The sequence below is a fragment of the Rhinopithecus bieti genome, unplaced genomic scaffold (genome assembly GCF_001698545.2).
Source record: "Rhinopithecus bieti isolate Rb0 unplaced genomic scaffold, ASM169854v2 scaffold_7888, whole genome shotgun sequence".
Classification (NCBI taxonomy): Eukaryota; Metazoa; Chordata; class Mammalia; order Primates; family Cercopithecidae; genus Rhinopithecus; species Rhinopithecus bieti.
The window spans coordinates 1087041-1113406 of record NW_016805944.1 but is presented as its reverse complement, the minus strand read 5'-3'; the positions used below and the strand labels follow the sequence as shown (position 1 = coordinate 1113406).

The following is a 26366-nucleotide window of genomic DNA, read 5'->3' as shown; positions in this document are numbered from 1 at the left end:
AGAGGTGGGGGCAGGGAGTCGACTGGGGTTCCTGGCAGAAGGGGCAGCAGAGCGCTCAGGGCCTCGCTCAGTTTGGCCAGTCCCTGTCGAAGGGTGCCGGCCAGCTCCCTGATGGCGTTGGCAGTCTCCTGCTGGGCCCGCAGGAAGTCCAGGGAGGGGTCTGAGGCCGAGAGCGTGGGCGGAGGCCGAGGAGGGGGTGGGGGGCTAGGGGGCGAGGGTGCCACTTGGGTCAGTGGCGGTGGGGGTGGCAGTGGAGGGGCTGGGGGTGGTGGAGACAAGGCCAGGCGAGGCAGCTGGACCGGCTGCAGGGCTGAAGGGGGTGGGGACTCACGCTCCTTGGGCCGTGGGCAGCCCCCTTCCTGGGGAGTGCAGGAGGGCCGGGCCCATGGCTCTGGGCTGCTGGAGCCCCCCTTGCTGTGGGCTGATGTATCTGTAGAGAGAGAAATGCAGGTAAGGGGTGAGTGACCCTCAATGCTGCCTTGATTTCCCCTTTCCCCCCTCCTTCCCTAACCTCCCCGCTACCCGAACCCAGAACTATCCTTCCTACCCCCCATCCCCCAGCCCCAAGACAATCTTGCTCTGTCACCCTGGCTGGAGTGCAGTGGTAAGATCTTGGCTCACTGCAACCTCCAACTCCTGGGTTCAAGCGATTCTCCTGCCTCAGCCTCCTGAGTAGCTGAGATTTCAGGTGCCTGCCACCACACCCGGCTACTTTTTGTATTTTTAGTAGAGACGGGGTTTCACCATGTTGGCCAAGCTGGTCTGAACTCCTGACCTCAGGTGATCCGCCCGCCTCGGCCTCCCAAAGTGCTGGGATTCCAGGTGTTGAGCCACCGCGCCCGGCCCCAGAATGATCCTTTTAAAACCTATGTCAGATCATGCCTTGGAAGAGAAGCTCCATGGCAGGCCGGTCTTTGTACCCAGAGGAGAGACAGTCGTGCCAGCTTTAGTGGAAGCAGGTCCTGGAAGTCTCTTGCCGGGCCAGGCAGCTCCCATATCACTGACAGTCAGAGCCACCAGTTTTTCTAGTTTTTTAATTTTTTTTGAGACAGAGTCTCACTTTGTAGCCTATGCTGGAGTGCAGTGGTGCCATCTCGGCTCACTGCAACCTTTGTCTTATGGCTTCAAATGATTCTCCTGCCTCAGCCTCCCGAGAAGCTGGGACTACAAGCAGGCGCCACCCCGCCCGGCTAAATTTTTGTATTTTTAGTAGAGATGGGGTTTTGCCATGTTGGCCAGGTTGGTCTCAAACTCCTGACCTCAAGCAATCCACCTGCCTCGGCCTCCCAAAGTTCTGGGATTACAGGCGTGAGCCACTGCGCCCGGACAAGGGCCAACATTTGATGAGGTTCTCAACTATCTGGATCCTGCATCACGCTGCTGGATCCTAAGGAGGTGAGAGAGGGGCCTGGGAGAGAGCTGGGGTGGCTGGGCACTGATGGACACTTCCCTGAGACTCTCTCCAACCAGGACAGCAGGATTTTCCAGTTCAGCCTCCAGCCTGGTAGGCTTCCTCAGTCTGTACTCACCTGGGGTCTCGTTCACGCTCATGGGCTTGAACAGTTTGCATACAGGGGCTCCCAGCTTCCTGGGTTCAGCCTGAACCTCTGCCTGGGCTCCAGACTCCTGTCTCCAGCTGTGTACTCTTGATTGTCTAAAAAACGCCCCAAACTCACTTGCTCGGAGCTGGGCTTCTGATCCTCCCCCAACCTGCTCTTCCCTCAGCCACCCCCATCTCAGCTGATGCAGCTCCATCCTCCCAGCTGCTCAGGTTAAACACCTTCACTGTTTTGTTTACTAAGACACCATCCGCATACAGAAGCTATCGTCTCTGCCTTCAAATTAAATACATCCAACTTCTTTCTCAATGGTCCCCACCCTGGTCCAACCACCAGCATCTCCCACCAGGACCACTGCAGTCATCTCCTCCCTGAGGGCTCTCTGCTTCCACCCCTGTCCCTGACAGTATCTTTTTCCACCAGGACCCTGAGGGGTCCAACTAAAATACAAGTCAGTTAGGCTACGGGAAACAAGCTAGTCACAAAGAACCACAGATCATAGGGGCCATTTAAATGAAATGTCCAAAATAGGCAAATTTGGCCGGACGCGGTGGCTCATGCCTGTAATCCCAGCACTTTGGGAGGCCAAGGTGGGTGGATCACCTGAGGTCAGGACTTCAAGACCAGCCTGGCCAACATGGTGAAACCCCATCTCTACTAAAAATACAAAAAATTAGCCGGGCATGGTGGCATATACCTGTAATCCCAGCTACTGGGGAGGCTGAGGCAGAATTGTTTGAACCTGGAAGGTGGAGGTTGTAGTGAGCCAAGATCACACTACTGCACTCCAGCCTGGGCAACAGAGCGAGACTGTCTCAAAAATAAAAAATAGGCCAGGTGCAGTGGCTCACGCCTGTAATCCCAGCACTTTGGGAGGCCGAGGTGGGCAGATCACCTGAGGTTGGGAGTTTGAGACCAGCCTGACCAACATAGAGAAATCCTGTCTCTACTAAAAATACAAAGTTAGCTGGGCGTGGTGGCGCACGCCTGTCATCCCAGCTACTCGGGAGGCTGAGGCAGGAGAATCGCTTGAACCCGAGAGGCAGAAGTTGAGGTGAGCTGAGATTGCTTCATTGCGTTCCAGCCTGGGCAACAAGAGCGAAACTCCGTCTCAAAAAAAAAAAAACAAAAAAAACAAAACGCAGATCTATAGAAACAGAAAGTAGATGAGTGGCTGCCAGGAGCTGGGGGAAGATGGGGAAGATGGGAGATTGGGGATGGCTAAGAAGTGCAGGGTTTCTTTATGGAGTGATGAAAATGTTCTAAAATTGATCGTGGCGATGGTTGCACAACTCTGAATATACTACAAGCCATTGAATTGTACACTTTATCTTTTTTTTTTGAAATGGAGTCTCGCTCTGTCGCCCAGGCTGGAGTGCAGTGGCGTGATCTCAGCTCACTGCAAGCTCTGCCTCCTGGGTTCATGCCATTCTCCTGCCTCAGCCTCCCGAATAGCTGGGACTATAGGTGCCCACCACCATGCCCGCCTAATTTTTTGTATTTTTAGTAGAGACGGTGTTTCACTGTGTTAGCCAGGATGGTCTCGATCTCCTGACCTCGTGATCCGCCCGCCTCGGCGGCCTCCCAAAGTGCTGGGATTACAGGCGTGAGCCACTGCGCCTGGCCCTGTACACTTTATTTTTAATTTTAATTTTTTTTTTTAATTCTTTGAGACGGAGTCTCCCTCTGTCGCCCAGGCTGGAGTGCACTGGTGCGATCTTGGCTCACTGCAAGCTCCATCTCCTGGGTTCACACCATTCTCCTGCCTCAGCCTCCTGAGTAGCTGGGACTACAGGCGCCTGCCACCACACCTGGCTAATTTTTTTGTATTTTTAGTAAAGACAGGGTTTCACCGTGTTAGCCAGGATGGTCTCAGTCTCCCGACCTTGTGATCCACCCACCTTGGCCTCCCGAAGTGCTGGGATTATAGGCGTGAGCTCCCGCGCTCGGCCTTGATTTTTATTTTTTTGAGACGGAGTCTTGCTCTGTCATTCAGGCTGGAATGTAGGAGTGAGATCTCAGCTCACTGCAGCCTTAGTCTCCTCAGCTTAAGTGATCCTCCCATCTCAGCCTCCTGAGCTGCTGGGACCACAGATGTGTGACTCCACACCAGGTTAATTTTATTTTTTTGTAGAGATGAGGTCTCACTGTGTTCCTCAGGCTGGTCTCAAACTCTTGGGCTCAAGCAAATTGTACACTGAGTTGATTGTATAATATGGAAATTATATTGCCATATATATGTATATCTTTTTTGTTTCTTTTCTTTTCTTTTTTTGAGATGGAGTCTCACTCAGCTGCCCAGGCTGGAGTGCAGTGGTGCGATCTCGGCTCACTGCAAGCTCTGCCTCCCAGTTGGAGTCATTCTCCACCCTCAGCTTCCTGAGTAGCTGGAACTACAGATGCGCACCACCATGCCTAGCTAATTTTTGTATTTTTAGTAGAGATGGGGTTTCACCATGTTGGCCAGATGGTCTCTATCTCTTGACCTCGTGATCTGCCTGCCTCAGCCTCCCAATGTGCTGGGATTACAGGCATGAGCCACCGCACACGGCTGTATATCGCAATATAATTGTTTAAAAAAATACAAGTCAGATATTGTTTCTATGCTCAAACCGTCCTGTGGCTCCCACCTCACTCAGGGTAAAGGCAAAGTCCCTGAGGCCTCTAGGGCCCCGCACGATCTGCCCCCATTGCCTCCCTGACCTCAGCTCCCATCCCTCCCTCTTGGGTTACCTGGCTTTAGCCACGTTGGCCTCCTTGCTGATCCTCACATACATCAGGCCTACTTTTTTTTTTTTTTTGAGATGGAGTCTCATTCTGTTGCCCAGGCTGGAGTACAGTGGTGCAATCTCAGCTCACTGCAACCTCTGCCTCCTAGGCTCAAGCGATTCTCTCACCTCAGCCTCCAGAGTAGCTATAGCTGGGACTACAGGTGTGCACCACCATGCTTGGCTAATTTTTTTGTTTTGTTTTTGTAGAGACAGGTTTTTGCCATGTTGCTCAGGCTGGCCCCGTCCCCTTCTTTTTTTCTCCCCTAACCCTACCTGATTTCTCTCCCAGCACTTATCTCCACCTGGCACGGTATGGCTCTGTGTCTGCTGTCTGTCTCCTCCTCCTGATGTCAGCTCCATCAGGCAGGGCTTTGTATTGCTCCCTTCTGTTTACCCGGCGCCTAGAACAATGTCCAGCACAACATTTTTTCTTTAATGAGAAAAGAACTGGGGCTTCCAGAGACTCAGCGCTGATTGTGTCCCAGGCCCCAGAGCTCCCAGTACCCACAGGAGGAAGTCCAGCCTCTTTCCACGGCTATGGGGCCTCAGTGCTTGCCCCCACCTCCTCCTTTCTGTCTGTCTTCCCACGTGCTGCTCCCTGGGCCAGGCTCACACTGCCTCTTGCATCAGCTGGGATGTTTTTTCGGATGTTCCTTCCTCGGGAAAGCTGGCCACCCGCTCCTTGGCCAAATCAGATCACCCTGCTCTTCTCTCAAAAACCGCCAGCCAAAGAAAGAGAGAGAGAGAGAGAGAAAAAAAAAGAATAACAAAAACAAAAAACCAGCCATCCAGGCCAGGCGCGGTGGCTCAGCCTGTAATCCCAGGACGTTGGGAGGCCGAGGCAGGCGGATCACCTGAGGTCAGGAGTTCCAGACCAGTTTGGCCAACATGGTGAAATCCCGTCTCTACTCAAATACAAAAATTAGCCGGGCCTGGTGGTACATGCCTGCAGCACGAGAATGGCTTGAACCCTGGAGGCGGAGGTTGCAGTGAACCAAGATCTCACCGTTGCACTCCAGCCCTGGGCAACAGAGCAAGACCCTGTCTCAAAAACAAACAAACCAGCCACCTCCTGCCCTGACTGCTGGGGGTCCAGCCCCCCTGGGCCAGCCACGAGCAGGAGGTAGGGAGGCTGGGAGAGAGATGAGCAGAGCTGACAGTGACAGGACACCTGTTCCAGCCAGGACCTAGGCTAAGCTCTGGGCTAAGCTCCCCACTTATATGATTTCACTGAGTCCTCCCAGCCATTCTCTGGGGTAGGTGCTACCATGATCATCGCCCCATTTTACAGATGAGGTGACTTGAGGCTCACAGAGAGGTGTCATAGAGTGATATGCAGAAAAGGGATCTGAACCCAGGTTGATTCCATAGTCCATTCTTTTGTTTGTTTTATAGAGATGGGAGCCTCCCTGTATTGCCCAGGCTGGTCTCAAATTTCTGGCCTCAAATGATCCTCCCTCCTTGGCCTCCTAAAGTCCGGGATTACAGGTGTGAGCCACTGCTCCTGGCCAGAATCCATGCTCTTTTTTTTTTTTTGAGATGGAGTCTGACTCCATCACCTAGGCTCGAGTACAGTGGCGTAATCTCAGCTCACTGCAGCTTCTACCTCCCGGGTGCCAGCAGTTCTCCTGCCTCAGCCTCCCAAGGAGCTGGAATTATAGGCATGTGCCATCATGCCTGGCTAGTTTTTTTATTTTTAGTAGAGATGAGGTTTCACTGCATTGGCCAGGCTGGTCTCAAACTCCTGGCCTCAAGGGATCTGCCTACCTCGGCCTCCCAGAGTGCTGGGATTACAGGTGTAAGCCACCACACCAGGCCAGAGTTCCTGCTCTTAACCACTCCTTGGGCAAGGGCTGTGGGCCTGGGGTATGGGTGTGGATGGTAAATCTTCCTTATGAGGAACGTGGGAATTGCAGCCACACAGAAATGTGGCTTTTCCAGTCTACTAAGTAAAAAGGAACAGAAAGCAGCCTTCACGCCCACAAGGCTCACAGGAGTCACAGAAGTGCCCCTGCAAGAGTTTGTTTTTGGTTGTTTTGAGGAAGGGTCTTGCTGTGTTGCCCAGGTTGGAGAACAGTGGTGTGATCATGGCTCACTGCAACCTCCGCCTCCCAGGTTCAAGGGATCCTCATGCCTCAACCTCATGTGTAGCTGGGCCCAAGGTGCCGTGCCACCATGCCTGGCTAATTTTTGGATTATTTTGTAGAGATGGGGTCTCACTTTGTTGCCCAGGCTGGTCTTGCCCTCCTGGGATCAAGCAGTCCTCCCGCCTCAGCCTCCCAAAGTGCTGAGATTACAGGCATGCCTCTGTGCCTAGCTTCACTGTTTAAGAGTTAAAATCATATTTATTTGCAAACTTTGGCTCTCAGTTTCTCTACTTTTTGTTTTTTTTTGAGATGGAGTCTCGTTCTGTCACCCAGGCTACAGTGCAGTGGCATAATCTCAACTCACTGCAACCTCCACCTCCCAGATTCAAGTGATTCTCCAGCCTCAGCCTCCTGAGTAGCTGGGATTACAGGCATGCACCACCACGTCCGGCTAATTTTTGTGTTTTTTCAGTAGAGACGGGGGTTTCACCATGTTGGCCAGGCGGGTCTCGAACTCCTAACCTCAGATGATCTGCTCGCCTTGGCCTCCCAAAGTGCTGGGATTACAGGCATAAGCCACTGCACCTGGCCCTCATTTTCCCTACTTTTAAATGAGTGTGTGAGCTGGGATGACACAGAGTGCTGGGATTATAGGCGTGAACCACCATGCCAGGCCTGTGTAAGGTTCTTTTTTTTTTTGAGACGGAGTTTCGCTCTTGTTGCCCAGGCTGGGGTGCAATGGTGCGATCGTGGCTCATGCAACCTCCGCCTCCCAGTTCAAGCGATTCTCCTGCCTCAGCTTTCCTGAGTAGCTGGGACTATAGGCATGGACCACCATGCCTGGCTAATTTTGTATTTTTAGTTCAAACTGGCCTTGAACTGAAATGTGGCTTCAGGTGATCCGCCTGCCTCAGCCTCCCAAAGAGCTGGGATTACAGGCGTGAGCCACCACGCTTGGCCAGGGCTGTGTAAGGTTCTAATCGAGGATGCTGTACGCGTGTTCCTGCCTCAGAGCCTTTGCATGTGCCGTTTCCTCTAGCAGGAGTGCCCTTCTCCCAGCTATCAGGCTTACTGTATTCCCATCTCTACTTGAATTTCACCACCTCAGAGAAGCCCTCCTTGACTACCCTGTCTGTATAGCCCCCTTCCATGACTCACCATCCTCTAAATATGCCTTATTTATCCTCTTAGTTCTCACTACCTCCTGGTATACAGTCTGTTTTGGGGGTTACTTCTTTGTGGTCTGTTTCCTCCAACTACATAGAATGTCAGCTCCAGGCCGGGTGTGGTGGCTCACGCCTGTAATCCCAGCACTTTGGGTGGCTGAGGCGGGCGGATTACCTGAGGTTGGGAGTTCAAGATCAGCCTGAGCAACATGCAGAAACCCCATTTCTAATAAAAATACAAAATTAGCCAGGCATGGTGGCACATGCCTGTAATCCCAGCTACTCGGGAGGCTGTGGCAGGATAATTGCTTGAACCTGGGAGGTGGAGGTTGCGGTGAGCCGAGATTGCGCCATTTCACTCCAGCCTGGGCAACAAGAGCAAAACTCAGCCTCAAATAAATAAATAAATAAATAATAATAATGTCAGCTCCATAAGGGAAGGGAATTTTGTCTTGTTCTCTACAGTATTCGCTGCACCTACCACAGTGTCTGCCTTGGATGAGGTTCTCAATATATATTTGTTAAATGAGTGAATGAAGCGGTAACAAGCTTCTGAAAAAATAAGTTGACCATCTCTACTCTGGTCCTATGGGGCCATCTCACAGATGGAAACACTGAGGTTTGATTCAAGGTTTGAGAACAAGGGTCCCATGTGATTGTGTCACCTTCCTACTTAAGAGACTTTCAAGCCTCCTGAATGCCCTCAAGAGCAAGTCCAGGCCGGGCATGGTGACTCAGGCCTGTAATCTCAGCACTTTGGGAGGCCGAGGTGGGTGGATCACCTGAGGTCAGGAGTTCAAGACCAGTATGGTCAACATGGTGAAATCCCATCTCTACTAAAAATACAAATATTTACTTGGGCATGGTGGCGGGTGTCTGCAATCCCAGCTACTCAGGAGGCTGAGGCAGGAGAATCACTTGAACCTGGGGAGGCGGAGGTTGCAGCAAGCCAAGATTTTGCCACTGCACTCCAGCCTGGGCAACACAGCAAGACTCCGTCTCAAAACAAAAAACAAAACAAAACAAAATAGTCCAAATTCCTAACCTTAACTTCCAAGCCATGTTTAATCTAATTCTGGCACACTCACTAACTGTGGTCAATATTAACTCTTGTTATTGCTGGGCAATCTTGCTTAGTGGTTAAGTGCCATGGACTAGGAGTTGGATGCACATTTATGATTGAGTCCTGACTCTGTCGCTTACTTGCTGTGTGACTTTGGGTTGGTGAATGAACCTCTGTGAATTACATAATCTTGAACTGTCCTGTTTGATCACGCCCATGTTCCTCCCCTTCTCCAAACTCTTCAGTGGCTCCTCATAGCAGTCAGGATAAAATCCAAACTCCTCACCTTGGCCTAAAGGCCCAGTATGGTCTGGCCTTTGCTGACCTCTCTGAACTCATCTCAAAATGTTACTTTTCTTCAACCTTTCCACTCTAAACCCTCTGCCCAAGTTCTTTTAGTTTCCCAAACTGGCCAAGCTTTCTTGCCTCCAAGCCATTGCACATGCTGTTCCCTCTACCAAAAATACTTTCCCAGTTCTTCATTCTTACTCTTTGTATCTCAGCCCTGATGTCCCCTCCTCCAGGAAGCCCTCCTGGACACCCCCCCCCACCCACCAAAATCAGAAACCCTCTCTGGGCTCCCAGTCCCTAGGATCCCCTACCCCAGCCCTGACCCCTCAAGTCATCACTGTCTTCCCCACCCCTCTACTAGACTGGCTCAGTCATCCATGTGCCCCAACCTCATCGAGCACGGGGCAGATGCTCAGGGAACAGCTGTAGAAGAAATAATCCAGAATCAAGGCTAAGCAGGAAGTCTCTGTAGTCAGCTCTCCACACCTCTATCCCAGGCATGACCTTGGGAAAATTACCAAACATGTCTGAGTCTTATATTTACGAAATAGTGAAATAGTATGCATCTCACCGCATTGACGATTCTATCAATAACTAACAGTGAGAGTTCAGGAGGTGCTGAACTAAGCAACTTACCCGTATTAGCTCATTTAATCTTCACAGAAACGCTTTGAGGTGCAGACTATTTTTATCTCCATTTTACAGATGCAGCAACTGAAGTACAGTAACTTACTCAGATGACACAGTTGAGTGGCAAAGTTGTGACAGGAGCCCAGGCAGCCTGCCTCCAGAGTCACTCCTCTACACTGCATTTAATGAAATCCTGCCTGCGCTTATGAGCCCAGGTGTGGACCTGAGTCAGGCCTCCTAGGTCTGGTTCCATTCCTGACTCTTGACAGTTACTAGCTAAGGGACCTGGGGCAAGTCATTTCATTTTTCTGAGCTTCAGTTTCCCTAGCTATAAAATGGGGAAAAGGACAGCATCCACCTCACAGGGCTGCAGCAAGGCTGGAACAGCGCAGACACACAGCCGACTCTGTGTATGCTCTCGCTAAGCGATGCCGAAGACACTCACCTGCACGTCGGTCCTCCCGGCGGTCTTCCGACAACACGTAGCGCTGGGGGCAGGCGCTTGGGGGCGGCGGCTGTGAAGAGGGGCTGCAGGGGCTCCTCCGCCCCAGCACCTGCCCCTGGCCCCGCCACACCTGGCCCCAGGATGGCAAAAATGGTCTCCTCTTCCGCGGAGAAGGCGTCCTCCGCTGCGGGCCCGGCGCCCTGTGTGGAGTGCGGCACGCGAGCGAGCTTCTCCTTGGTGCGGCGCTTGAAGTCGTTCCAGCGCTTCTGCACCTCCTGGCCCGTGCGCTTCCAGCTGGTGATACCGTTGATCTTGGCGGCGATGCCGTCCCACACGCGCCGCCGCTCGGCCACGCTCACCCGACGGCTCTGCGCGCCGTAGAGCTGCGGGTAGTGGGCGCGCACCTCACGGATCAGAATCTGGTTCTCTTCGAACGAGAAGCGCGGCTTGCGCAACCGGGTGGTTTCCTCCGCTTCGCCCGCCGCCGCCGAGGCCATGGCGCCCCCCGACGCCGCCGTCCTGCCGTCTGGTGCATGGGGGGCGCCGGCGCTGCGGGCAAAGGGCGCACGGGGCTGGGGGGGCTCGGCTTCCCCCCGCCGCCGCCCCGCCCGGACCCCACGGCCGCGAGCTTCTTAGTCCCCGGGGCAGGAGTGGGGGCGGGAGGAGGGCGGGGGCTTCGGGCACCCGGGGCAGTCGGAAGCGCCTAAGAATAGCTGACACTGGTCGAGTGCTCGGCTCGGACTTCGCGCGGGGCGAAGTGCCACGCTGAAGAGTTGATAGAAATTGGGGGAGGGTCTGGAGGGATGGAGGGAAAGGAGAAAAAGTGCGAGGAGAGGAGGTGTCTGAAGGAGTTAGATAATGGGGGCACGGGAGGATAGGAAATGGAGGGAGGAGGGTGCCTCGGGGGGTCTTAGATGCATGAAGATAAGGAGATGCGGAAGGGGCGATGCAGCAAGAAGGGGGGAATCTGGAGCAGAGGAGGCGCTCTAGGAGCTCCAGGGCGCAACGGGGCCATGTGTAAGACTGAAATGAGAAGGGCCTTAGAGGGGATGTCCAGGAATAATGGTGAGGTGGGAGCTCCTGTATCACTGGAAGAGCTAGAACGATCAAATATTAGGGATCAGGATCTGCGGGGGTTGTGGGGACTCTGGGGATTGCTAGAAATTAAGGGGAGCTCTAGAGATAACGGAAGTCTCGTATCACAAGGAGACAGCGGAGGCTACCGGGGACGGCAGGGAGAGCGAGGGTCGCGGAGGGTGGGGACCGAGTCGGGCCACGGGTCACTCACCGGCGCCGCCGCAGCCGCCGGTGGGTCAGGGCTCGGGCTTCTGCGGCCTGTTCCCACCCCCCGCCTCCCTCCCTCCCCTCTTTGGGCCCCGCCTCCGGCCGTCCCGCATGCCAAGGCGCAAGCGCGCCCAGGGCCAGTCGGCCACAACGCCCTTACCGCCTAGGTTTCAGTCCCACCTCCCCCAGCAAAGCGCAGGCGCAGAACTGCGATCCGCCGAGCCCCACCAGCAGGCCGCAACTGCGCAGCCGTAAGATTAGCGCCGCGCGGGTACCCCAGCCCCCTGGGGCCACAACGGCGCACGCGCAAAAACTCCGTCGAGCGCATGCGCGTGTCCCGGGTCGTGCCCGGGACGGGGTCTCGGCGCAGGCGTAGCGAGCCTTGGTGGGAGAGATACTGGGAGCGCGCCAGTACTCAGCCTTTCGGACAGTCTTCCAGCCCACCCTGCTCTCTAACTACGCAACTGTGCCTTTCTCTAGGAGAAAGGGGAGGGAGGCAGCACTGAAGGGAAGCGTTTTGTCTCCTTGACAAGTGCGTGGGTGGGGTGGAGGCGTGAGGAAACCGCTTTGCCTCCGGGCTTGCCCGCCCCTGCGCTGGGCAGCTCCAGAGCTTCCCACCTCACACCCCTAGAGGCGGTGCGTCCTGAGGATGTCCCGCCCCGGGCGGAGGCGGTAACCATAGCAACCCACAAGCCTTCCAATCACGCCTTGGGGGCCCCTCTGTCAGCACCTTTACCTCGTGGAGCGGGGAAGATAAGAGGGAATACCTTCTTGGCTGGTAGGGAGGGAAATCCTGACTCCGGCATGACTTTCAGCAAGTGCACGGAGGCAGGAAAGAAGCCAGAACGCAGGTGGGGTGAGCCGAATGGCAGGATGATGGAGCTCAGTCCGGCTGAGAAATGTGTTCGTTAGCATCCTACAGGAGTCCTCAAGGTCATGCGACAAGCGGTGCTTCATTCATCGACTCAATAAATATAAATGAGCACTTATACAGTTCCTGGTACAATGAACATAAAAGCTAAAATCCATAGCCTGGGCCAGGCGAGGTGGGTCTCACGCCTGTAATCCCAGCACTTTGGGAGGCCGAGGCGGACGGATCACCCGAGGTCAGAGATTCGAGACAAGCCTGGCCAACATAGTGAAACCCCGTCTCTACTGAAAATACAAAAATTAGCCGTGTATGGTGGTGCATGCCTGTAATCCCAGCTACTCGAGAGGCTGAGGCACGGGAATCGCTTAAACCCGGGAGGTGGAGGTTGCAGTGAGCTGACATTGCACCACTGCACTCCACCTGGGTGACAGAGTGAGACTCCGTCTCAAAACAACAACAACAACAACAAAAAAAAAACAAAAAAATGCATGCCTGTGGTCCCAGTTACTTGGGAGGCTGAGGCGGGAGGATTACTTGAGCCCAGGAGCTGGAGGCCGCAGTGAGCTATGCTCAGGCCACTGCTCTCCAGCTTGGGTAACAGAGTGAGACCCTGTCTCAAAAGAAGAGAGAGAGAAAAATAAAAGGCCCCTCTGCCTGTTGTGTGGAGGGTGGGTGGAAGGGAGCAAGACTACTGGGCAGAGTCAAAAAAAAGTCATGAGCAGGGGTAAGAAAAGGATTAGGAATGGGGCGGGGGGGGGGGACTAGATTAAGACAGGGACAGTGTCAAGGGGGGACATAGACGTTTGAGAGAATATATGGAAAGCATGGTGAGTGTCGGGCTAGGGAAGGAAAGGAAGATATCTAGGTGAAACCCAAGTCTCTGGCCCAGGTCCCACTTGGGGGTGTGGGATCAGGTAAGATATGGTGAATATAAGGCTGGGCACAGTGGCTCACACCTGTAATCCCAGCACTTTGGGAGGCCGAGATGGGTGGATCATCTGAAGTCAGGAGTTCGAGACCAGCCTGGTCAACATGGTGAAACCCTGTCTCTATTAAAAATTAAAAAAAAAAAAAATTAGCTGGGTGTGGTGGCATGTGCCTGTAATCCTAATTACTTGGGAAGCTGAGGCAGGAGAATCTCTTGAGCCCAGGAGGCACAAATTGCAGTGAACCAAGATTGCACCACTGCACTCCAGCCTGGGCGACAGAGTGAGACTCCATCTCAAAAAAATAAAAACAAGGCCAGGCGCGGTGGCTCGCTCCTGTAATCCCAGCACTTTGAGAGGCCGAGGTGGGTGGATCACGAGGTCAGGAGATCGAGACCATCCTGGCTAACACGGTGAAACCCCGTCTCTACTAAAAATACAAAAAATTAGCCGGGGGTGGTGGTGGGCGCCTGTAATCCCAGCTACTCTGGAGGTGGAGGCAGGAGAATCGCTTGAACCAGAGCAGAGGTTGCAGTGAGCTGAGATCGTGCCACTGCACTCTAGCCGGGCAACAAGAGCGAAACTCCATCTCAAAAAAAGAAAAAGAAAAAAAGTGCTGCCCTAGGCACCTGTGGTACAGCAGTGAACAAAATACTGATTTCCACTCTCAGAATTTCCTTTCTAGCAGGGGATGAGGGATGGACAGGAAGTAGATCACTTCATCAATCAGGTATAACACAGAGGAACGCAACCAGTAGGGGGTATGTATGAAGCAATTTGTTGCAAGGAATTGGCTTACAGGATTGTAGGGCTGGCTAAGCACCTTCAATATCCATACAAAGGGCACCCATCGGGAAGTGCAGGCTGGAGCTTTGGGCGTGAACTGAAGCTGCTCTCTACAGGTGGAATTTCCTCAGGGAAGCTTTGGCTCTGCTCTGAAAACCTTTTGACTGATTGTAGCAGGTCCACTCAGATGATGATGATGATGATGATGATGATTATTTATAGAGACGGAGTCTTGCTCTGTCATCCAGGCTGGAATGCAGTGGCACGATTTTGGCTCACTGCCAACCTCCACTGCCCCGGTTCAAGCAATTCTCCTGCCTCAGCCTCCCGAATAGCTGTGATTACAGGCGCCCACCACCACACCCAGCTAATTTTTTTTTTTTTGTATTTTTAGTAGAGATGGGGTTTCACCATGTTGGCCAGGCTGGTCTTGAACTCCTGACCTCAGGTGATCTGCCCGCCTTGGCCTCCCAAAGTGTTGGGGTTACAGGCGTGAGCCACCGTGCTGGCCTATTATTTTTATTACTTGAGAGAGAATCTCATTCTGTCACCCAGGCTGGAGTGTGGTGGTGCGATCTCGGCTCACTGCAACCTCCACCTTCCAGGTTCAAGCAACTCTCCTGCCTCAGCCTTCCAAGTAGCTGGGACTACAGGTGCGTGCTACCATGCCTGTCTGATTTTTGTATTTTTAGTGGAGACAGGGTTTCACTATGTTGGCCAGTCTGTCTTGAACTCCTGACTTCAGGGGATCCACCTGCCTTGGCCTCCCAAAGTGCTGGGATTACAGGCATGAGCCACCGCACCCGGCCCCCTCAGATTATCTAGGATAAATTTCCTTCTTTAAGGTAAACTAATTATAGGCTTTAATCACATCTATGAGATATCTTCACAGCAGCAGCTGGATTCATATTTGACTGAATGACAGGACAGCGGTCTAGACAAGCTGACACGTGAAACTGACCATTGCAACCAGAGACATAAACTACTCAGCTGCGCGGCATGTTAGATGGTGATAAGTGCTAAGGAGGAAAGAAAAGTAGAGATGGGTTGGAGGGATCAGGAGTATGTGGGTGGGAAGGCGTGGGGGAGAAGGTGACCTTTGAGCAAAGGCTTGCAGGAAGTGGCAGAGTAGGCTATGTAGGTAGGTATCTGGGCCAAGAGCTGTCCAAGGAGCCAGAAGGGTGAATGCAAAGGCCCCGAGGCCAGAATGTTCCAGAAGTGTTCAGCTTAGAGGACAAAGTGGCTTGAGAAGATTGAGCAAACGGGAGAGGGTGGGAAAAGAGCCAGACTTGGGTGAGAGGCAGATTGTGTGGGGTCCTGTGGGCCAAGATGAGGATTTTGGCTTTTAGTCCGAGTGAGACAGTGACCACAGGAGGGCTCTGAGAGAGGAGGGAGGTGAGCTGGCTTGTGTTTTAATGGGATCACTTTTGTTGGGTTTTAAAAATATACTCTTGACTGGGTGCAGTGGCTCATGCCTGTAATCCCAACACTTTGGGAGGCTGAGACAGATGGATCACTTGAGGTCAGAAGTTTGAGACCAGCCTGGTCAACATGGCAAAACCCCGTTTCTACTAAACATATGAAAATTAGCCAGGCATGATAGCAGGCACCTGTAATCCCAGCTCCTCGGGAGCCTGAGGCAGGAGACTCACTTAAACTTGGGAGGTGGAGGTTGCAGTGAGCCAAGATCATGCTACTGCAGTCCAACCTGGGTGACTGAGCAAGACTCCATCTCAACAACAAAAAGAAAAGAAAAGAAAATATACTCTTATTTTTTTTGAGACAGTCTCCCTCTGTTGCTCAGGATGAAATGCAGTGGTGCCTTCTTGGCTCACTGCAAACTCTGCCTCCCAGGCTCAAGTGATTTTTGTGCCTCAGCTTCCCGGGTAGCTGGGATCACAGGTGTGCACCACCATGCCCTGCTAATTTTTGTGTTTTGTATTTTAGTAGAGATGGGGTTTTGCCATGTTGGCCAGGCTGGTCCCGAACTCCTGGCCTCAAGTGATCCACCTGCCTCGGCCTCCCAAAGCGCTGGGATTACAGAAATGAGCCACTGTGCCCAGCCTGAAAACAGAACCTAAGGGGTTGAGAGTAGAAGGAGGAAGATCATTGAGGAGGTGGCTGCAGTACTCTGGGTGAGAGGTGGTGGGGCATTGGAGGGTAGTGCACCGGAGAAGAGATGGCCAGATTTGGGACGGATGTTGAGGCTAGAGCCAAGGGGATTTACTAATGAGTGTGAGATTTCTGTTTTGGACTGGATAAGAGGGAGGGAAGGAAGGAAGGAATGTGGGGAGGGAGAAAGGAGAAAGGAAGGAGGGCAGAGGAAGAAGGCAAAAACGACAGATGGAGAGACACATTCGGAGAGAATCTGGATCAGGCACAGTGGCTCATGCCTGTATTCCAACACTTCGTGAGGCCTAGCAGGGAGGATTGCTTGAGGCCAGGAGTTCGGGGCTGTTGTAAACTATGACCACTCCACTGCATTCCAGCCTGGGTGACAGAGCAAGACTTTTTGTGCGAGGGTAGAGAAATGCAGAAACTGAATGATAAACCTGAAAGTAATCTCTCAACATTCTCAGTACAAATTAAAAATAAAGACTTTCGTTAATAATGTGATCTTGGCCGGGTGCAGTGGCTCACTCCTATAATCCCAGCATTTTGGGAGGCCTAGGCGGGTGGATCATTTGAGGCCAGGAGTTCGAGACCAGCCTGGGCAACATGGTGAAACCCCGTCTGTACTAAAAATACAAAAATTAGCCGGGCGTGGTGGCACATGCCTGTAGTCTCAGTTACTTGGTAAGCTGGACAGGAGAATTGCTTAAACTCAGGAGGTGGATGTTGCAGTGAGCCAAGATCATGCCACTGCACTCCAGCCTGGGCGACAGAGAGAGACTCTGTCTCAAAAAAAAAAAAAAAAAAGTGCAATCTTTTCCCTTCGTTTGTATAAAATTCTCCAGAATGGGCCAGATACTGGTTAGCATTGGAAATCAGGTCTAATCTATGGCCACCACTTACCAGAAGCCCTGGAACCCCACGCGTGTACAAATCCAGTTTCAGAGACCAACACAGTGGTAGGCACTCTTGGCCACTGTGGGAGTGTGAGGTGCAGAGACAAAGCCTTGGCCTTGTATACTTCAGGGCACAATGGGGACTCTGTGAAGCTCTAGGTCTATCCTTAGTGGATCTAATTTTCCTTCCCTGGTTCTATGTGGGTGTAGAACTATTCCTCTACTCTCTCTCCTAAGCCCAAAGTGCTGGAGGGAAGAGGCCATTCTGAAGCATTTGCTTCTCTGCACGGAGAAGCTGCTGTCGTCTCTGATTTCCTCAGGGGTGGGCAAGGTGGTGTCTGATGCACACAGGCGCCATGCAGAAGTCTCCAGTGGCCCCTGCATGCCCACTCTGCCCCTGTGTATCTCCTCTGAGCCCAGGAGGCTGCCCTGTGTGCTCTCCATCTGCCTGCCTCCCTGGTCTCTGGTTCATGGGAGGTAACTGCAGGAGATAGGGCAGGTGCAGGAGAATCACCAACTGTCCTGCATCTGGCCTCGACCTGTCCACACCTGCAGAGCTCTCTGTACCTCTTCCCATAACTCTCTGCATGCAGGCTTCTCACAGGCTCCAGGCCGGACTTTGACACAACACCTACTTCAGTCCAGACTCCCTGGATGCCTCCCCGGAGCCCCAGTTTTCCTGTGGCTGTCATGACAAGGTACTGCAAACTGAGTGGTTTAAAACAAGGGAAACAGACCAAGTGTGTTGGCTCATGCCTGTAATCCCAACACTTTGGGGCTGAGGTAGGAGGATCGCTTGAAGCCAAATGTTCAAGACCAGCTTGGGCAACAAAGCAAGACTCTTGTGTCTACAAAAAAAAAAAAAAAAGGAAAAGAAAAAAAAATTAGCTAGGTGGGGTGAGATGTGCCTGTAGTTGTAGCTACATGGGAGGCTGAGATGGGAGGATGGCTTAAGCCCAGGAGTTTGAGGCTGCAGTGAACCATGATCACACCACTGCACTCTAGCTTTGAGGACAGAGCAGAACCCTACCCGAAAAAAATAAAAGAGAAACACAAAACTTGACAACCACTATTTCTCTCTCTCTAGCTCTCTCCTGTCTCACTTTTCCAGGTGTAAAGCAGCTTCCACCACCAGCCCCATCATAATCCCTCTGAGTACCGGGGACACTATCCCTGTTGCTCTCTGAACTGCTGTGGACTTTGGCAGAGATCAATCTCTTTATTTATTTATTTATTTATTATTTAATTAATTTATTTTTTGAGATGAAGTCTCGCTGTGTCGCCCAGGCTGGAGTGCAGTCATGTGATCTCGGCTTACTGCAACCTCTGCCACCTGGGTTCAAGCAATTCTCCTGTCTCAGCCTCCTGAGTAGCTAAAACTACAGGCACGCACCAGCACACCCAGCTAATGTTTATATTTTAGTAGAGATGGGGGTTTCACTACATTGGCCAGGCTGGTCTCGAACTCCTGACCTCACGTGATCCACCCGTCTCAACCTCCCAAAGTGCTGGGATTACAGGTGTGAAGTCAGTGCGCCCTGCCAGTCTCTTTATTAAACTCTCCTCCTGGTTCAGCCTGTTGGTGTGAATTTGAAAGGGGTGCCCCTTCCTTCAGGTGGATGGAGTAGCAGGTAGAAAGATACCAGTTCTCACCTACCCTTGTGCTGGGCTGGGTACCCTTGTACTGGGCTCTTGCCCTGCAGCAACACCACAGCTCTGGGCTTGGGGCTTCTTTTCTTCATTTTCATTTTCCCCACTGTCTGATTTAACTTGGGAGTCTTTGCTGGGCAAAGCTGCCTTTTTTTTTTTGAGACGGAGTCTCGCTCTGTCGCGGGGCTGGAGTGCAGTGGCCGGATCTCAGCTCACTGCAAGCTCCGCCTCCCGGGTTTATGCCATTCTCCTGCCTCAGCCTCCCGAGTAGCTGGGACTACAGGCGCTCACCACCTCGCCCAGCTAGTTTTTTGTATTTTTTTTTAGTAGAGACGGGGTTTCACCATGTTAGCCAGGATGGTCTCGATCTCCTGACCTCGTGATTCACCCGTCTCGGCCTCCCAAAGTGCTGGGATTACAGGCTTGAGCCACCGCGCCTGGCCCTAATTTTTGTATTTTTAATAGAGATCAGGTGACCAAGTAGCTGGGACTACAAGTGCACGCCACTACACCCGGCTAATTTTTGCATTTTTAATGGAGACAGGGTGACTAAGTAGCTGGTACTACAGGCATGCACCGCCACATCTGGCTGATTTTTGTTTTAGTAGAGATAGGGTTTCACCATCTTGGCCAGGCTGGCCTCAAATTCCTGACCTCAGGTCATCTGCCCACCTTGGCCTAGGGTCTCACTTTGTCACCATGACTGGAGTGCAGCATCAAGGTCATATCTCATTGCAGTTTCTAACTCCTGGGCTCAAGTGATCCTCCCGCCTCAGCCTCCCAAGTAGCTGGGACTACAGGCCCATGCCAGCATGCCTGACTATTGCTTTGTATTTTTTGTAGAAACGGGGTCTCACTATATTGGCCAGGCTAGTCTCAAATTCTTGGTCTCAAGTGATTCTTCCACCTCCGCCTCTCCAAGTGTTGGGATTACAGGTGTGAGCCACCACGCAGGGCAGGGACCACAGTTTTCAACACTTCTCCAATGGGTTCTGGGAGCTCAAAGTTTAAGGACTACCAAAAAGCCGGTCCTGGAAGATCCCGGGAGTTCACAGGGCCAGAGAAACCCATAGACATGACATGAAAAGGGAATGGGGATCAAGGCGGAGGCACGGCAGGAATTTGAGAGCCAGTTCACAGGTTGGCGGATGTATTGGGGGCAGGCTGGGAGGAGAACCCAAAGCCCCTTTCCGTCCTGCCTCCAGCTTCCCTGCGTGTTGGGTCTGGCCAATGCAGCTACCTGCTCCTTCCCGCAGCTGCTGAGGACAAAGCCAGATGAGAGGATGGAGACAGAGGCTGGACGCAGTGGCTCACGTTGTAATCCCAGCATTTGGGAGGCCGAGAAGGGCGGATCACCTGAGGTCCGGAGTTCGAGACCAGCCTGGCCAACATGGCGAAGCCCAATCTCTACTAAAAAAAAAATACACACACACACACACACACACACACACACCCCTATATATATATATATAATTAGCCAGTGCAGTGAGGCACTCTGAAGCTTGAGGCAGGAGAATCGCTTGAACCCAGGAGGCAGAGGTTACAATGAGCTGATACTGGGCCACGGGACTGCACCTTGGGCGACAGAGCGAGACTCCATCACCAACAAAAAAGGCCCGGTGCACTGGCTCACGCTTGCAATCCCAGCACTTTTAAGAGAACGAGGTGGGCGGATCACCTGAGGTCAGGAGTTCAAGTCCAGCCTGGCCAAAATGGTGAAACCCCGTCTCTACCAACAATACAAAAAAAAAAAAAAAGCCGGGCGTGGTGGTGGGCACCTGTGATCCCAGCTACTTGGGAAGCTGAGGCAGGAGAATCACTTGAACCTGGGAACTGGAGGGTGCAGTGAGCTGAGACTGCACCATTGGTGCTCCGGCCTGGGCAACAAGAACGAAACTCCGTCTCAATAAAGAAAAAACAGAAACCAAAAATAAAAATTACCCGAGTGTGGTGGTGCGCACCTGTAGTCCCGGCTACTCGGTCACCCCGTCTCTACTAAAAATACAAAAATGGCCGGGTGTGGTGATGCATGTCTTTATTCCCAGCTACTCGGGAGGCTGAAGCAGGAGAATAGCTTGAACCCGAGAGGCGGAAGTTGCAGTGAGCCGAGATTTCGTCATTGCATTCCAGCCTGGGTGACAAGAGCAAAACTCCGTAGCAAAAAAAAAAAAAAAAAAGTTAGCCAGGCGTGGTGTGGCGCACTTGTAGTCCCAGCTACTGGAGAGGCTGAGGGAGGATAATCACTTGAACCCGGGCAGTGAGCCGAGATCGCATCACTGCACTCCAGCCTGGGCGACAAACCAAAGACACCAAAGACGGAAACAGATACAGCCATTTCAAAGACGACTGAAAAACCTTTTTATTCACCAGAGCTCAATACACAGGGTCCCAGCCCTGTGCCAAAAACTGAACAACTTAAGATCTGACTGGGGTCCTTCTTTTCTTTGCCCCTAAAATAAAAGCTAGGCCGTTGCCTTTCCCATCCGGGTACTCAAACCCCTCTCTCATCGGCGGTTCCTCGACTTAAAAGTTGGAGGATGAAAAATACAGGAGGAAAAAAAAAAAGTCCTTTAGTCAACTATCACGATTTGGGGGGTCGCATGGGAGGTGGTCGAAAGATGTGCTTCTTGCTGGGGAAAAGGACCCATCGGTGATTTGGGGATGGGGGCACGTGCCGAGTGCAATGGGCTAAACAAGGGGAAGAACAACCAGGGGGCATTGAAAGGTGTCAGCTCACCCCATGACTCTCCATCCCCAGGTGAGCCTGTGAAGACACCGTGCCCTCCAGTGACACGGTGCTCTCCAGCGTCCCACTCAGCTCCTGACGGATGGGTGCTGAGGTCAGGGAAGGAATGAACCGCTGTGGTCCACGATGACACTGTGGTTCTACAGGACGGTGAAGGTGGAGAAGGCTGGTGTTAAGTTGACATCCCATCTTGAAGTTCTCGGGTTGGCACTTCTCAGCCAGCCTTATTCAGTGTCTCCTAAGGGCTGGCTTGGGACAGCACGGTGGAATCCTGGAGGTTCAAAAATCCAAGAACTCCACAAGGAACGGAGAAGTTGAAGGGGCAGGGCTCTTGTCACCAGCAGGCCCCACGAGGACAAAAGATCCATGAACCGGGGCCCAGAGGGCGCTACAGGGCCATGCAGGAAGGGTTCCCGCGCACCAAGGACCCTCGGACGCCCACAGGCCAGAGCTCCGAGGGCTGACAGGTCCAAGGGGGCGGGGCTGGCCTGGCTCCCAGGAGTCTCCACTGTTTCAGGATCCAGCCAGGGTGGAGTTCTGGGGGCCAGAAATTCCAAAGGGCTGGGTGACTGGAGGAGAGAGTTTAGGGACTTGGGTGGGACAGACCAGGAGGGTCAGGGGTGCGGGTGGTGGACATCTCACGGTCCTCAGCGCTTGACCCTGCGTCCGGCTGAGTTGCGCCCGCTGCGGCGGTAGAGGGACTGCTGGCCACCGTTGAGCGGGCAGTACTTGAGCGTGTGGGCCTGGTCACCGGTGGCACCGCACACGGGACACACGTAGTGCCTCAGGATGGGACACACCACCACGCCGTCTGCTGTCTTCAGCTGGTGTGAGGAGTAGACGTGGCGGGACTCCCCGTTGTGCTTGCAGAAGTTGCACAGGGTGCCCAGGCCCCCGTTGGCCCCTGACCCTCCCAGCCCCTGATCCTGCCCCAATGGGGGGCCAGGACTTGGCTCCTCAATCTCTTGGGTCTCCAGCCTTTGCCCCCGATTCGCAATCAGCGCCCACACCACCTGGCTCAGGTTGAAATAGTCCTTCCACATGTCAAAGGGTGGCAGCTGCATGGCACCAAAGCAGGGGTGGTGGGCCACTGGAGAAGGGCTGGGGCTGGGGGCCCGTGGGCAAGGGCAGCAGGCGTTTCCCAGAGCAGAAGGGAGCTGCACCCCCTTTTATAATGCCCAGAGACTCTTCTAAGCAAAGGTGGAGCTTAGGATTTAAAGGGCCCACTCCCTGCCCATAACCCCCATCTGACTTTAGTTCTTCACAGAGATCTGGAAGGAGATCATTCACCTGGTCTCTGGTCCCTGCTCTGCTGCCAAGGTGCTCTGTGTCCTCTGGGAAGACACTTCCACTCTCTGTGCCTCAGTTTCCCTATCTGTTCAAAGAAAGCCCATGTCTGCAAATATCCCCCACCCCTAGGCTGCAGGGGCTACACCCTTCATAGACTTCAGAGTTATTCCTGATCATCATAGCAACCAGGCTGGGCGCAGTGCCTCACACCTGCACTCCGGGCACTTTGGGAGGCCGAGGCAGGAGGATCGCTTGAGCCCAGGACCTTTAGACCAGTGTGGGCAAAATAGCGAGACCTTGTCTCTACAAAAAATAAACACACACAAAAAATAATAACAACATGACCTGATTTATTTTATCTGTTTACCTGAGACAGAGTCTCGCTACGTCGCCCAGGCTGGAGTGCAATGGCACGATCTCTGCTCACTGCAACTTCCGCCTCCTGGGTTCAAGCGATTCTCCTGCCTCAGCCTCCTGAGTAGCTGGGATTACAGGTGCGTACCACCAAGCCCGGCTAATTTTTTTGTATTTTTAGTAGAGACAGGGTTTCACCATATTGGTCAGGCTGGTGTGGAACTCCTGACCTCAGGTGATCCACTTGTCTCTGCCTCCCAAAGCGATGGGATTACAGGCGTGAGCCACTGCGCCAGGACTATTATTTTCATTTTACAGAGAAAGATATGAAGCTTGGAGAGGTTAAGGAATGTACCCAAGGTCACACAGCAGGGAAATGGCAGAGTCGGGTTTCATACTCACTCTGGGAACTGGGAATTGAGGTTAGAAGTGGCAGAGGACCTTGGCACGGGACGATCTCACTTAGAATGCCCCCTCTGGGGCTGGGCATGCTGGCTCACGCCTGTAATCCTAATACTTTGGGAGGCTGAGGCTAGAGAATCACTTGAAGCCAGGAGTTTGAGACCAGCCTGGGTAACATAGTGAGACCCTGTCTCTACACATAATAAAAAATCAGCTGGGCATGGTGGCATGTGCCTGTAATCCCAGCTAGTGAGGAGCATGAGGCAGGAGGATCATTTGAGCCCAGGAGGTTGAGGCTTCAGTGAGCCATGATTGTGTCATTGCTCTCCAGCCTGGGCTACAGAGTGGACCCTGTCTCTTTTTTTTTTTTTTGAGATGGAGTCTTGCTCTGTCACCCAGGCTGGAGTGCAATGGCACAATCTCGGCTCACTGCAATCTCCGCCTCCCGGGTTCAAGTGATTCTCCTGCCCCAGCCTCACGAGTAGCTGGGATTACAGGTGCGCACCACCACACCTGTTTAATTTTTTGTATTAGTAGAGACGGGATTTTGACATGTTGGCCAGGCTGGTCTGGAACTCCTGACCTCAGGTGATCCCCCTGCCTCGGCCTCCCAAAGTGCTGGGATTATAGGCGTGAGCCACTGAACCTGGACAACCCTGTCTCTTAAACAAACAAACAAACAAACAAAACCCTCTCTTGGCCCTATTCATTGTCTTAAATCCTTCCCGGCCTTTGGAACCAGCAAAAGCCTTGTCTCCCACCCACCATACCTACAGCGGTTCTTCTTCCACCCACAGTCTTCATGGACCACCTTGGTATTCAACACATAGTTATTGAGGCTCCATGTTGGGTGCTGGAAATTCAGCAGTGACCAAGGCTACCTTATGCCTGCTTCATGAACAAGTTCAGGAGAGCAACCAGTAAATGAGAAAACACTAGACTGTAAAGACCTGCTGACCTGTGAACCGGGTGTTCTGAGAGTGGCTGGCTCAGGGATGGGACTTGGAAGCTGCAACCACTAAGAAGAATCTTCCAGGAAGAGGAACACAAGCTATGGAAACTGTGGCTGGGCACGGTGGCTCATGCCTGTAATACCAGCACTTTGAGAGGCCGAAGTGGGTGGGTCACTTGAGGTCAGGAGTTCGAGACCAACCTGGCCAAGATGGTGAAATCCCCATCTCTACTAAAAATACAAAAATTAGCAGGCCGGGCACAGTGGCTCAAGTCTGTAATCCCAGCACTTTGGGAGGCTGAGGCGGGTGGATCACAAGGTCAGGAGGTTGAGACCAGCCTGGGCAACATGGCGAAACCCCATCTTTACTAAAAATACACAAATTAGCTGGCGTGGTGGCGACTTAGTAGCTGTAATCCCAGCTACTCAGGAGGCTGAGGCAAGAGAATCGCTTGAACCTGGGAGGCGGAGGTTGCAGTGAGCTGAGATCGTGCCATTGTACTGCAGCCTGGGTGACAAGAGCAAGACTCCGTCTCAAAAATAATAATAATAATAATAAAATAAAGTAAAATTAGCTGGGCACGATGGTGGGTGCCTGTAGTTCCAGCTACTTGGGAGGCTGAGGCAGGAGAATTGCTTGAACCCAGAAGGCGGAGGCTGCAGTGAGTAGAGTTAGGGCCACTGCACTCCAGCCAGCGTGGCAGAGTCAAGACTCCGTCTCAAAAAAAAAAAAAAAAAAAAAAAGACATCCTGAAATCTGGGAACAGCAAGGGGGCTGGAGTGGTTAGAATGGAGTGAAGGTTCCAAGATGAAGCCAGCATGGTTTGCAGGGGCTGGACACCCTCAGACTCTGCAAATCTCCCTGAGGGTATGTTTTGGAATTGGTGAGGGCATTTTGAGTTTGTCACAATGATTGGGGGTGTGGCTGGATTTAGTGGGTGGGGACCAGGGATGGCAGATATCTCAGCAGTTCGCACCACCGAGACCTGTTCTGGGCCCCACTTAACTTTCCAGTGTCCCACTGAACACCCATCTAGGTAGAAGAACCCATTTATAATTATCCGAATTCAGAGCCTAGCTATGTTTTATATATAAGCACTAGGTGCTTTTTGCGATATTTTAAGATAATACTCATTTTTCCTGGATTGCAACCACTGTATTCATTCTGGTCTTCAAGCTCTTGGTTTTTCTGAGAACTTTATTCAGTTATTCACCAATTCTAGAAGCCACAACACTCAAGGCAATGCTGCTTGTGGTATCTGTCCCCAAACAACATACCATTTGTTTGTATCTCATTCATGGTGAATCTACGCAGAGAGGCTAGTGTCTGCCCTGCTCAGATGATTTTTGGAGTGTCCATATCTGAGCATTCATATACTTAAATAGACATTATTTTATTATAAATTACTGTCTTTTTATTTTCCTTTTATATTTTAGCTAGGACACGATATGCATTTTTGAAAATAAAATTTGTGGCTGGGCGCAGTGGCTCACGCTTGTAATCCCAGCACTCTGGGAGGCCGAGGCAGGTGGATCACTTGATGTCAGGAGTTCCAGACCAGCCTGGCCAACATGGCAAAACCCTGTTTCTACTAAAAATACAAAAATTAGCCAGGCATGGTGGCATGCATCTGTAATCCCAGCTACTTGGGAGGCTGAGGCAGGAGAATTGCTTGAACTCAGGAGGTGGAGGTTGCAGTGAGCTGAGATAGCACCACTGTACTCCAGCCTGGGCGACAGAGCAAGACTCCGTCTCAGGAAAAGAAAATAATAAAATAAAATAAAATTTGTATGTTGGTGGGCTATATTACCTATGAGTTTAACGTTCAAAGTCCTAAAGGGGCATTTCAAAATGTTATCTATATTGTTGGGGGTCCTTTCTTGGACCCATCCATTGTCCCAAATTCCCATGCCTGTAACCCCAGCACTTTGGGAGGCTGAAGCAGGAGGGTCACTTGAGCCCAGAAGGTTGAAACCAGCCTGGGCAGCATAGTAAGACCTAGTCTCTACAAAAGTACGAAAAGTTAACTGGTGATGCATGCCTGCAGTCCCAGCTACTCAGGAGGCTGAGGCAGGAGGATTGCT

General features: G+C 52.4%; 2 protein-coding genes across 2 annotated transcripts; both read right to left on the bottom strand.

Moving 5' to 3' along the window:
- Positions 1-5: 5 nt before the first annotated feature.
- Positions 6-11424, bottom strand: MYPOP (Myb related transcription factor, partner of profilin; the record flags this gene model as incomplete). The annotated part of the gene is given in 4 exon segments (XM_017874270.1): positions 6-430; positions 10013-10104; positions 10106-10561; positions 11301-11424. Coding segments are annotated over 3 exon segments (921 nt in total), but the record flags the coding sequence as incomplete, so codon positions are not given.
- Positions 11425-20871: 9447 nt separating this feature from the next.
- Positions 20872-22512, bottom strand: NANOS2 (nanos C2HC-type zinc finger 2). The gene has a single exon (XM_017874292.1). It carries the CDS (start codon positions 22345-22347, stop codon positions 21931-21933), a length of 417 nt encoding a protein of 138 aa, XP_017729781.1. The 5' UTR covers positions 22348-22512; the 3' UTR covers positions 20872-21930.
- Between the last annotated feature and the right edge of the window lie 3854 nt (positions 22513-26366).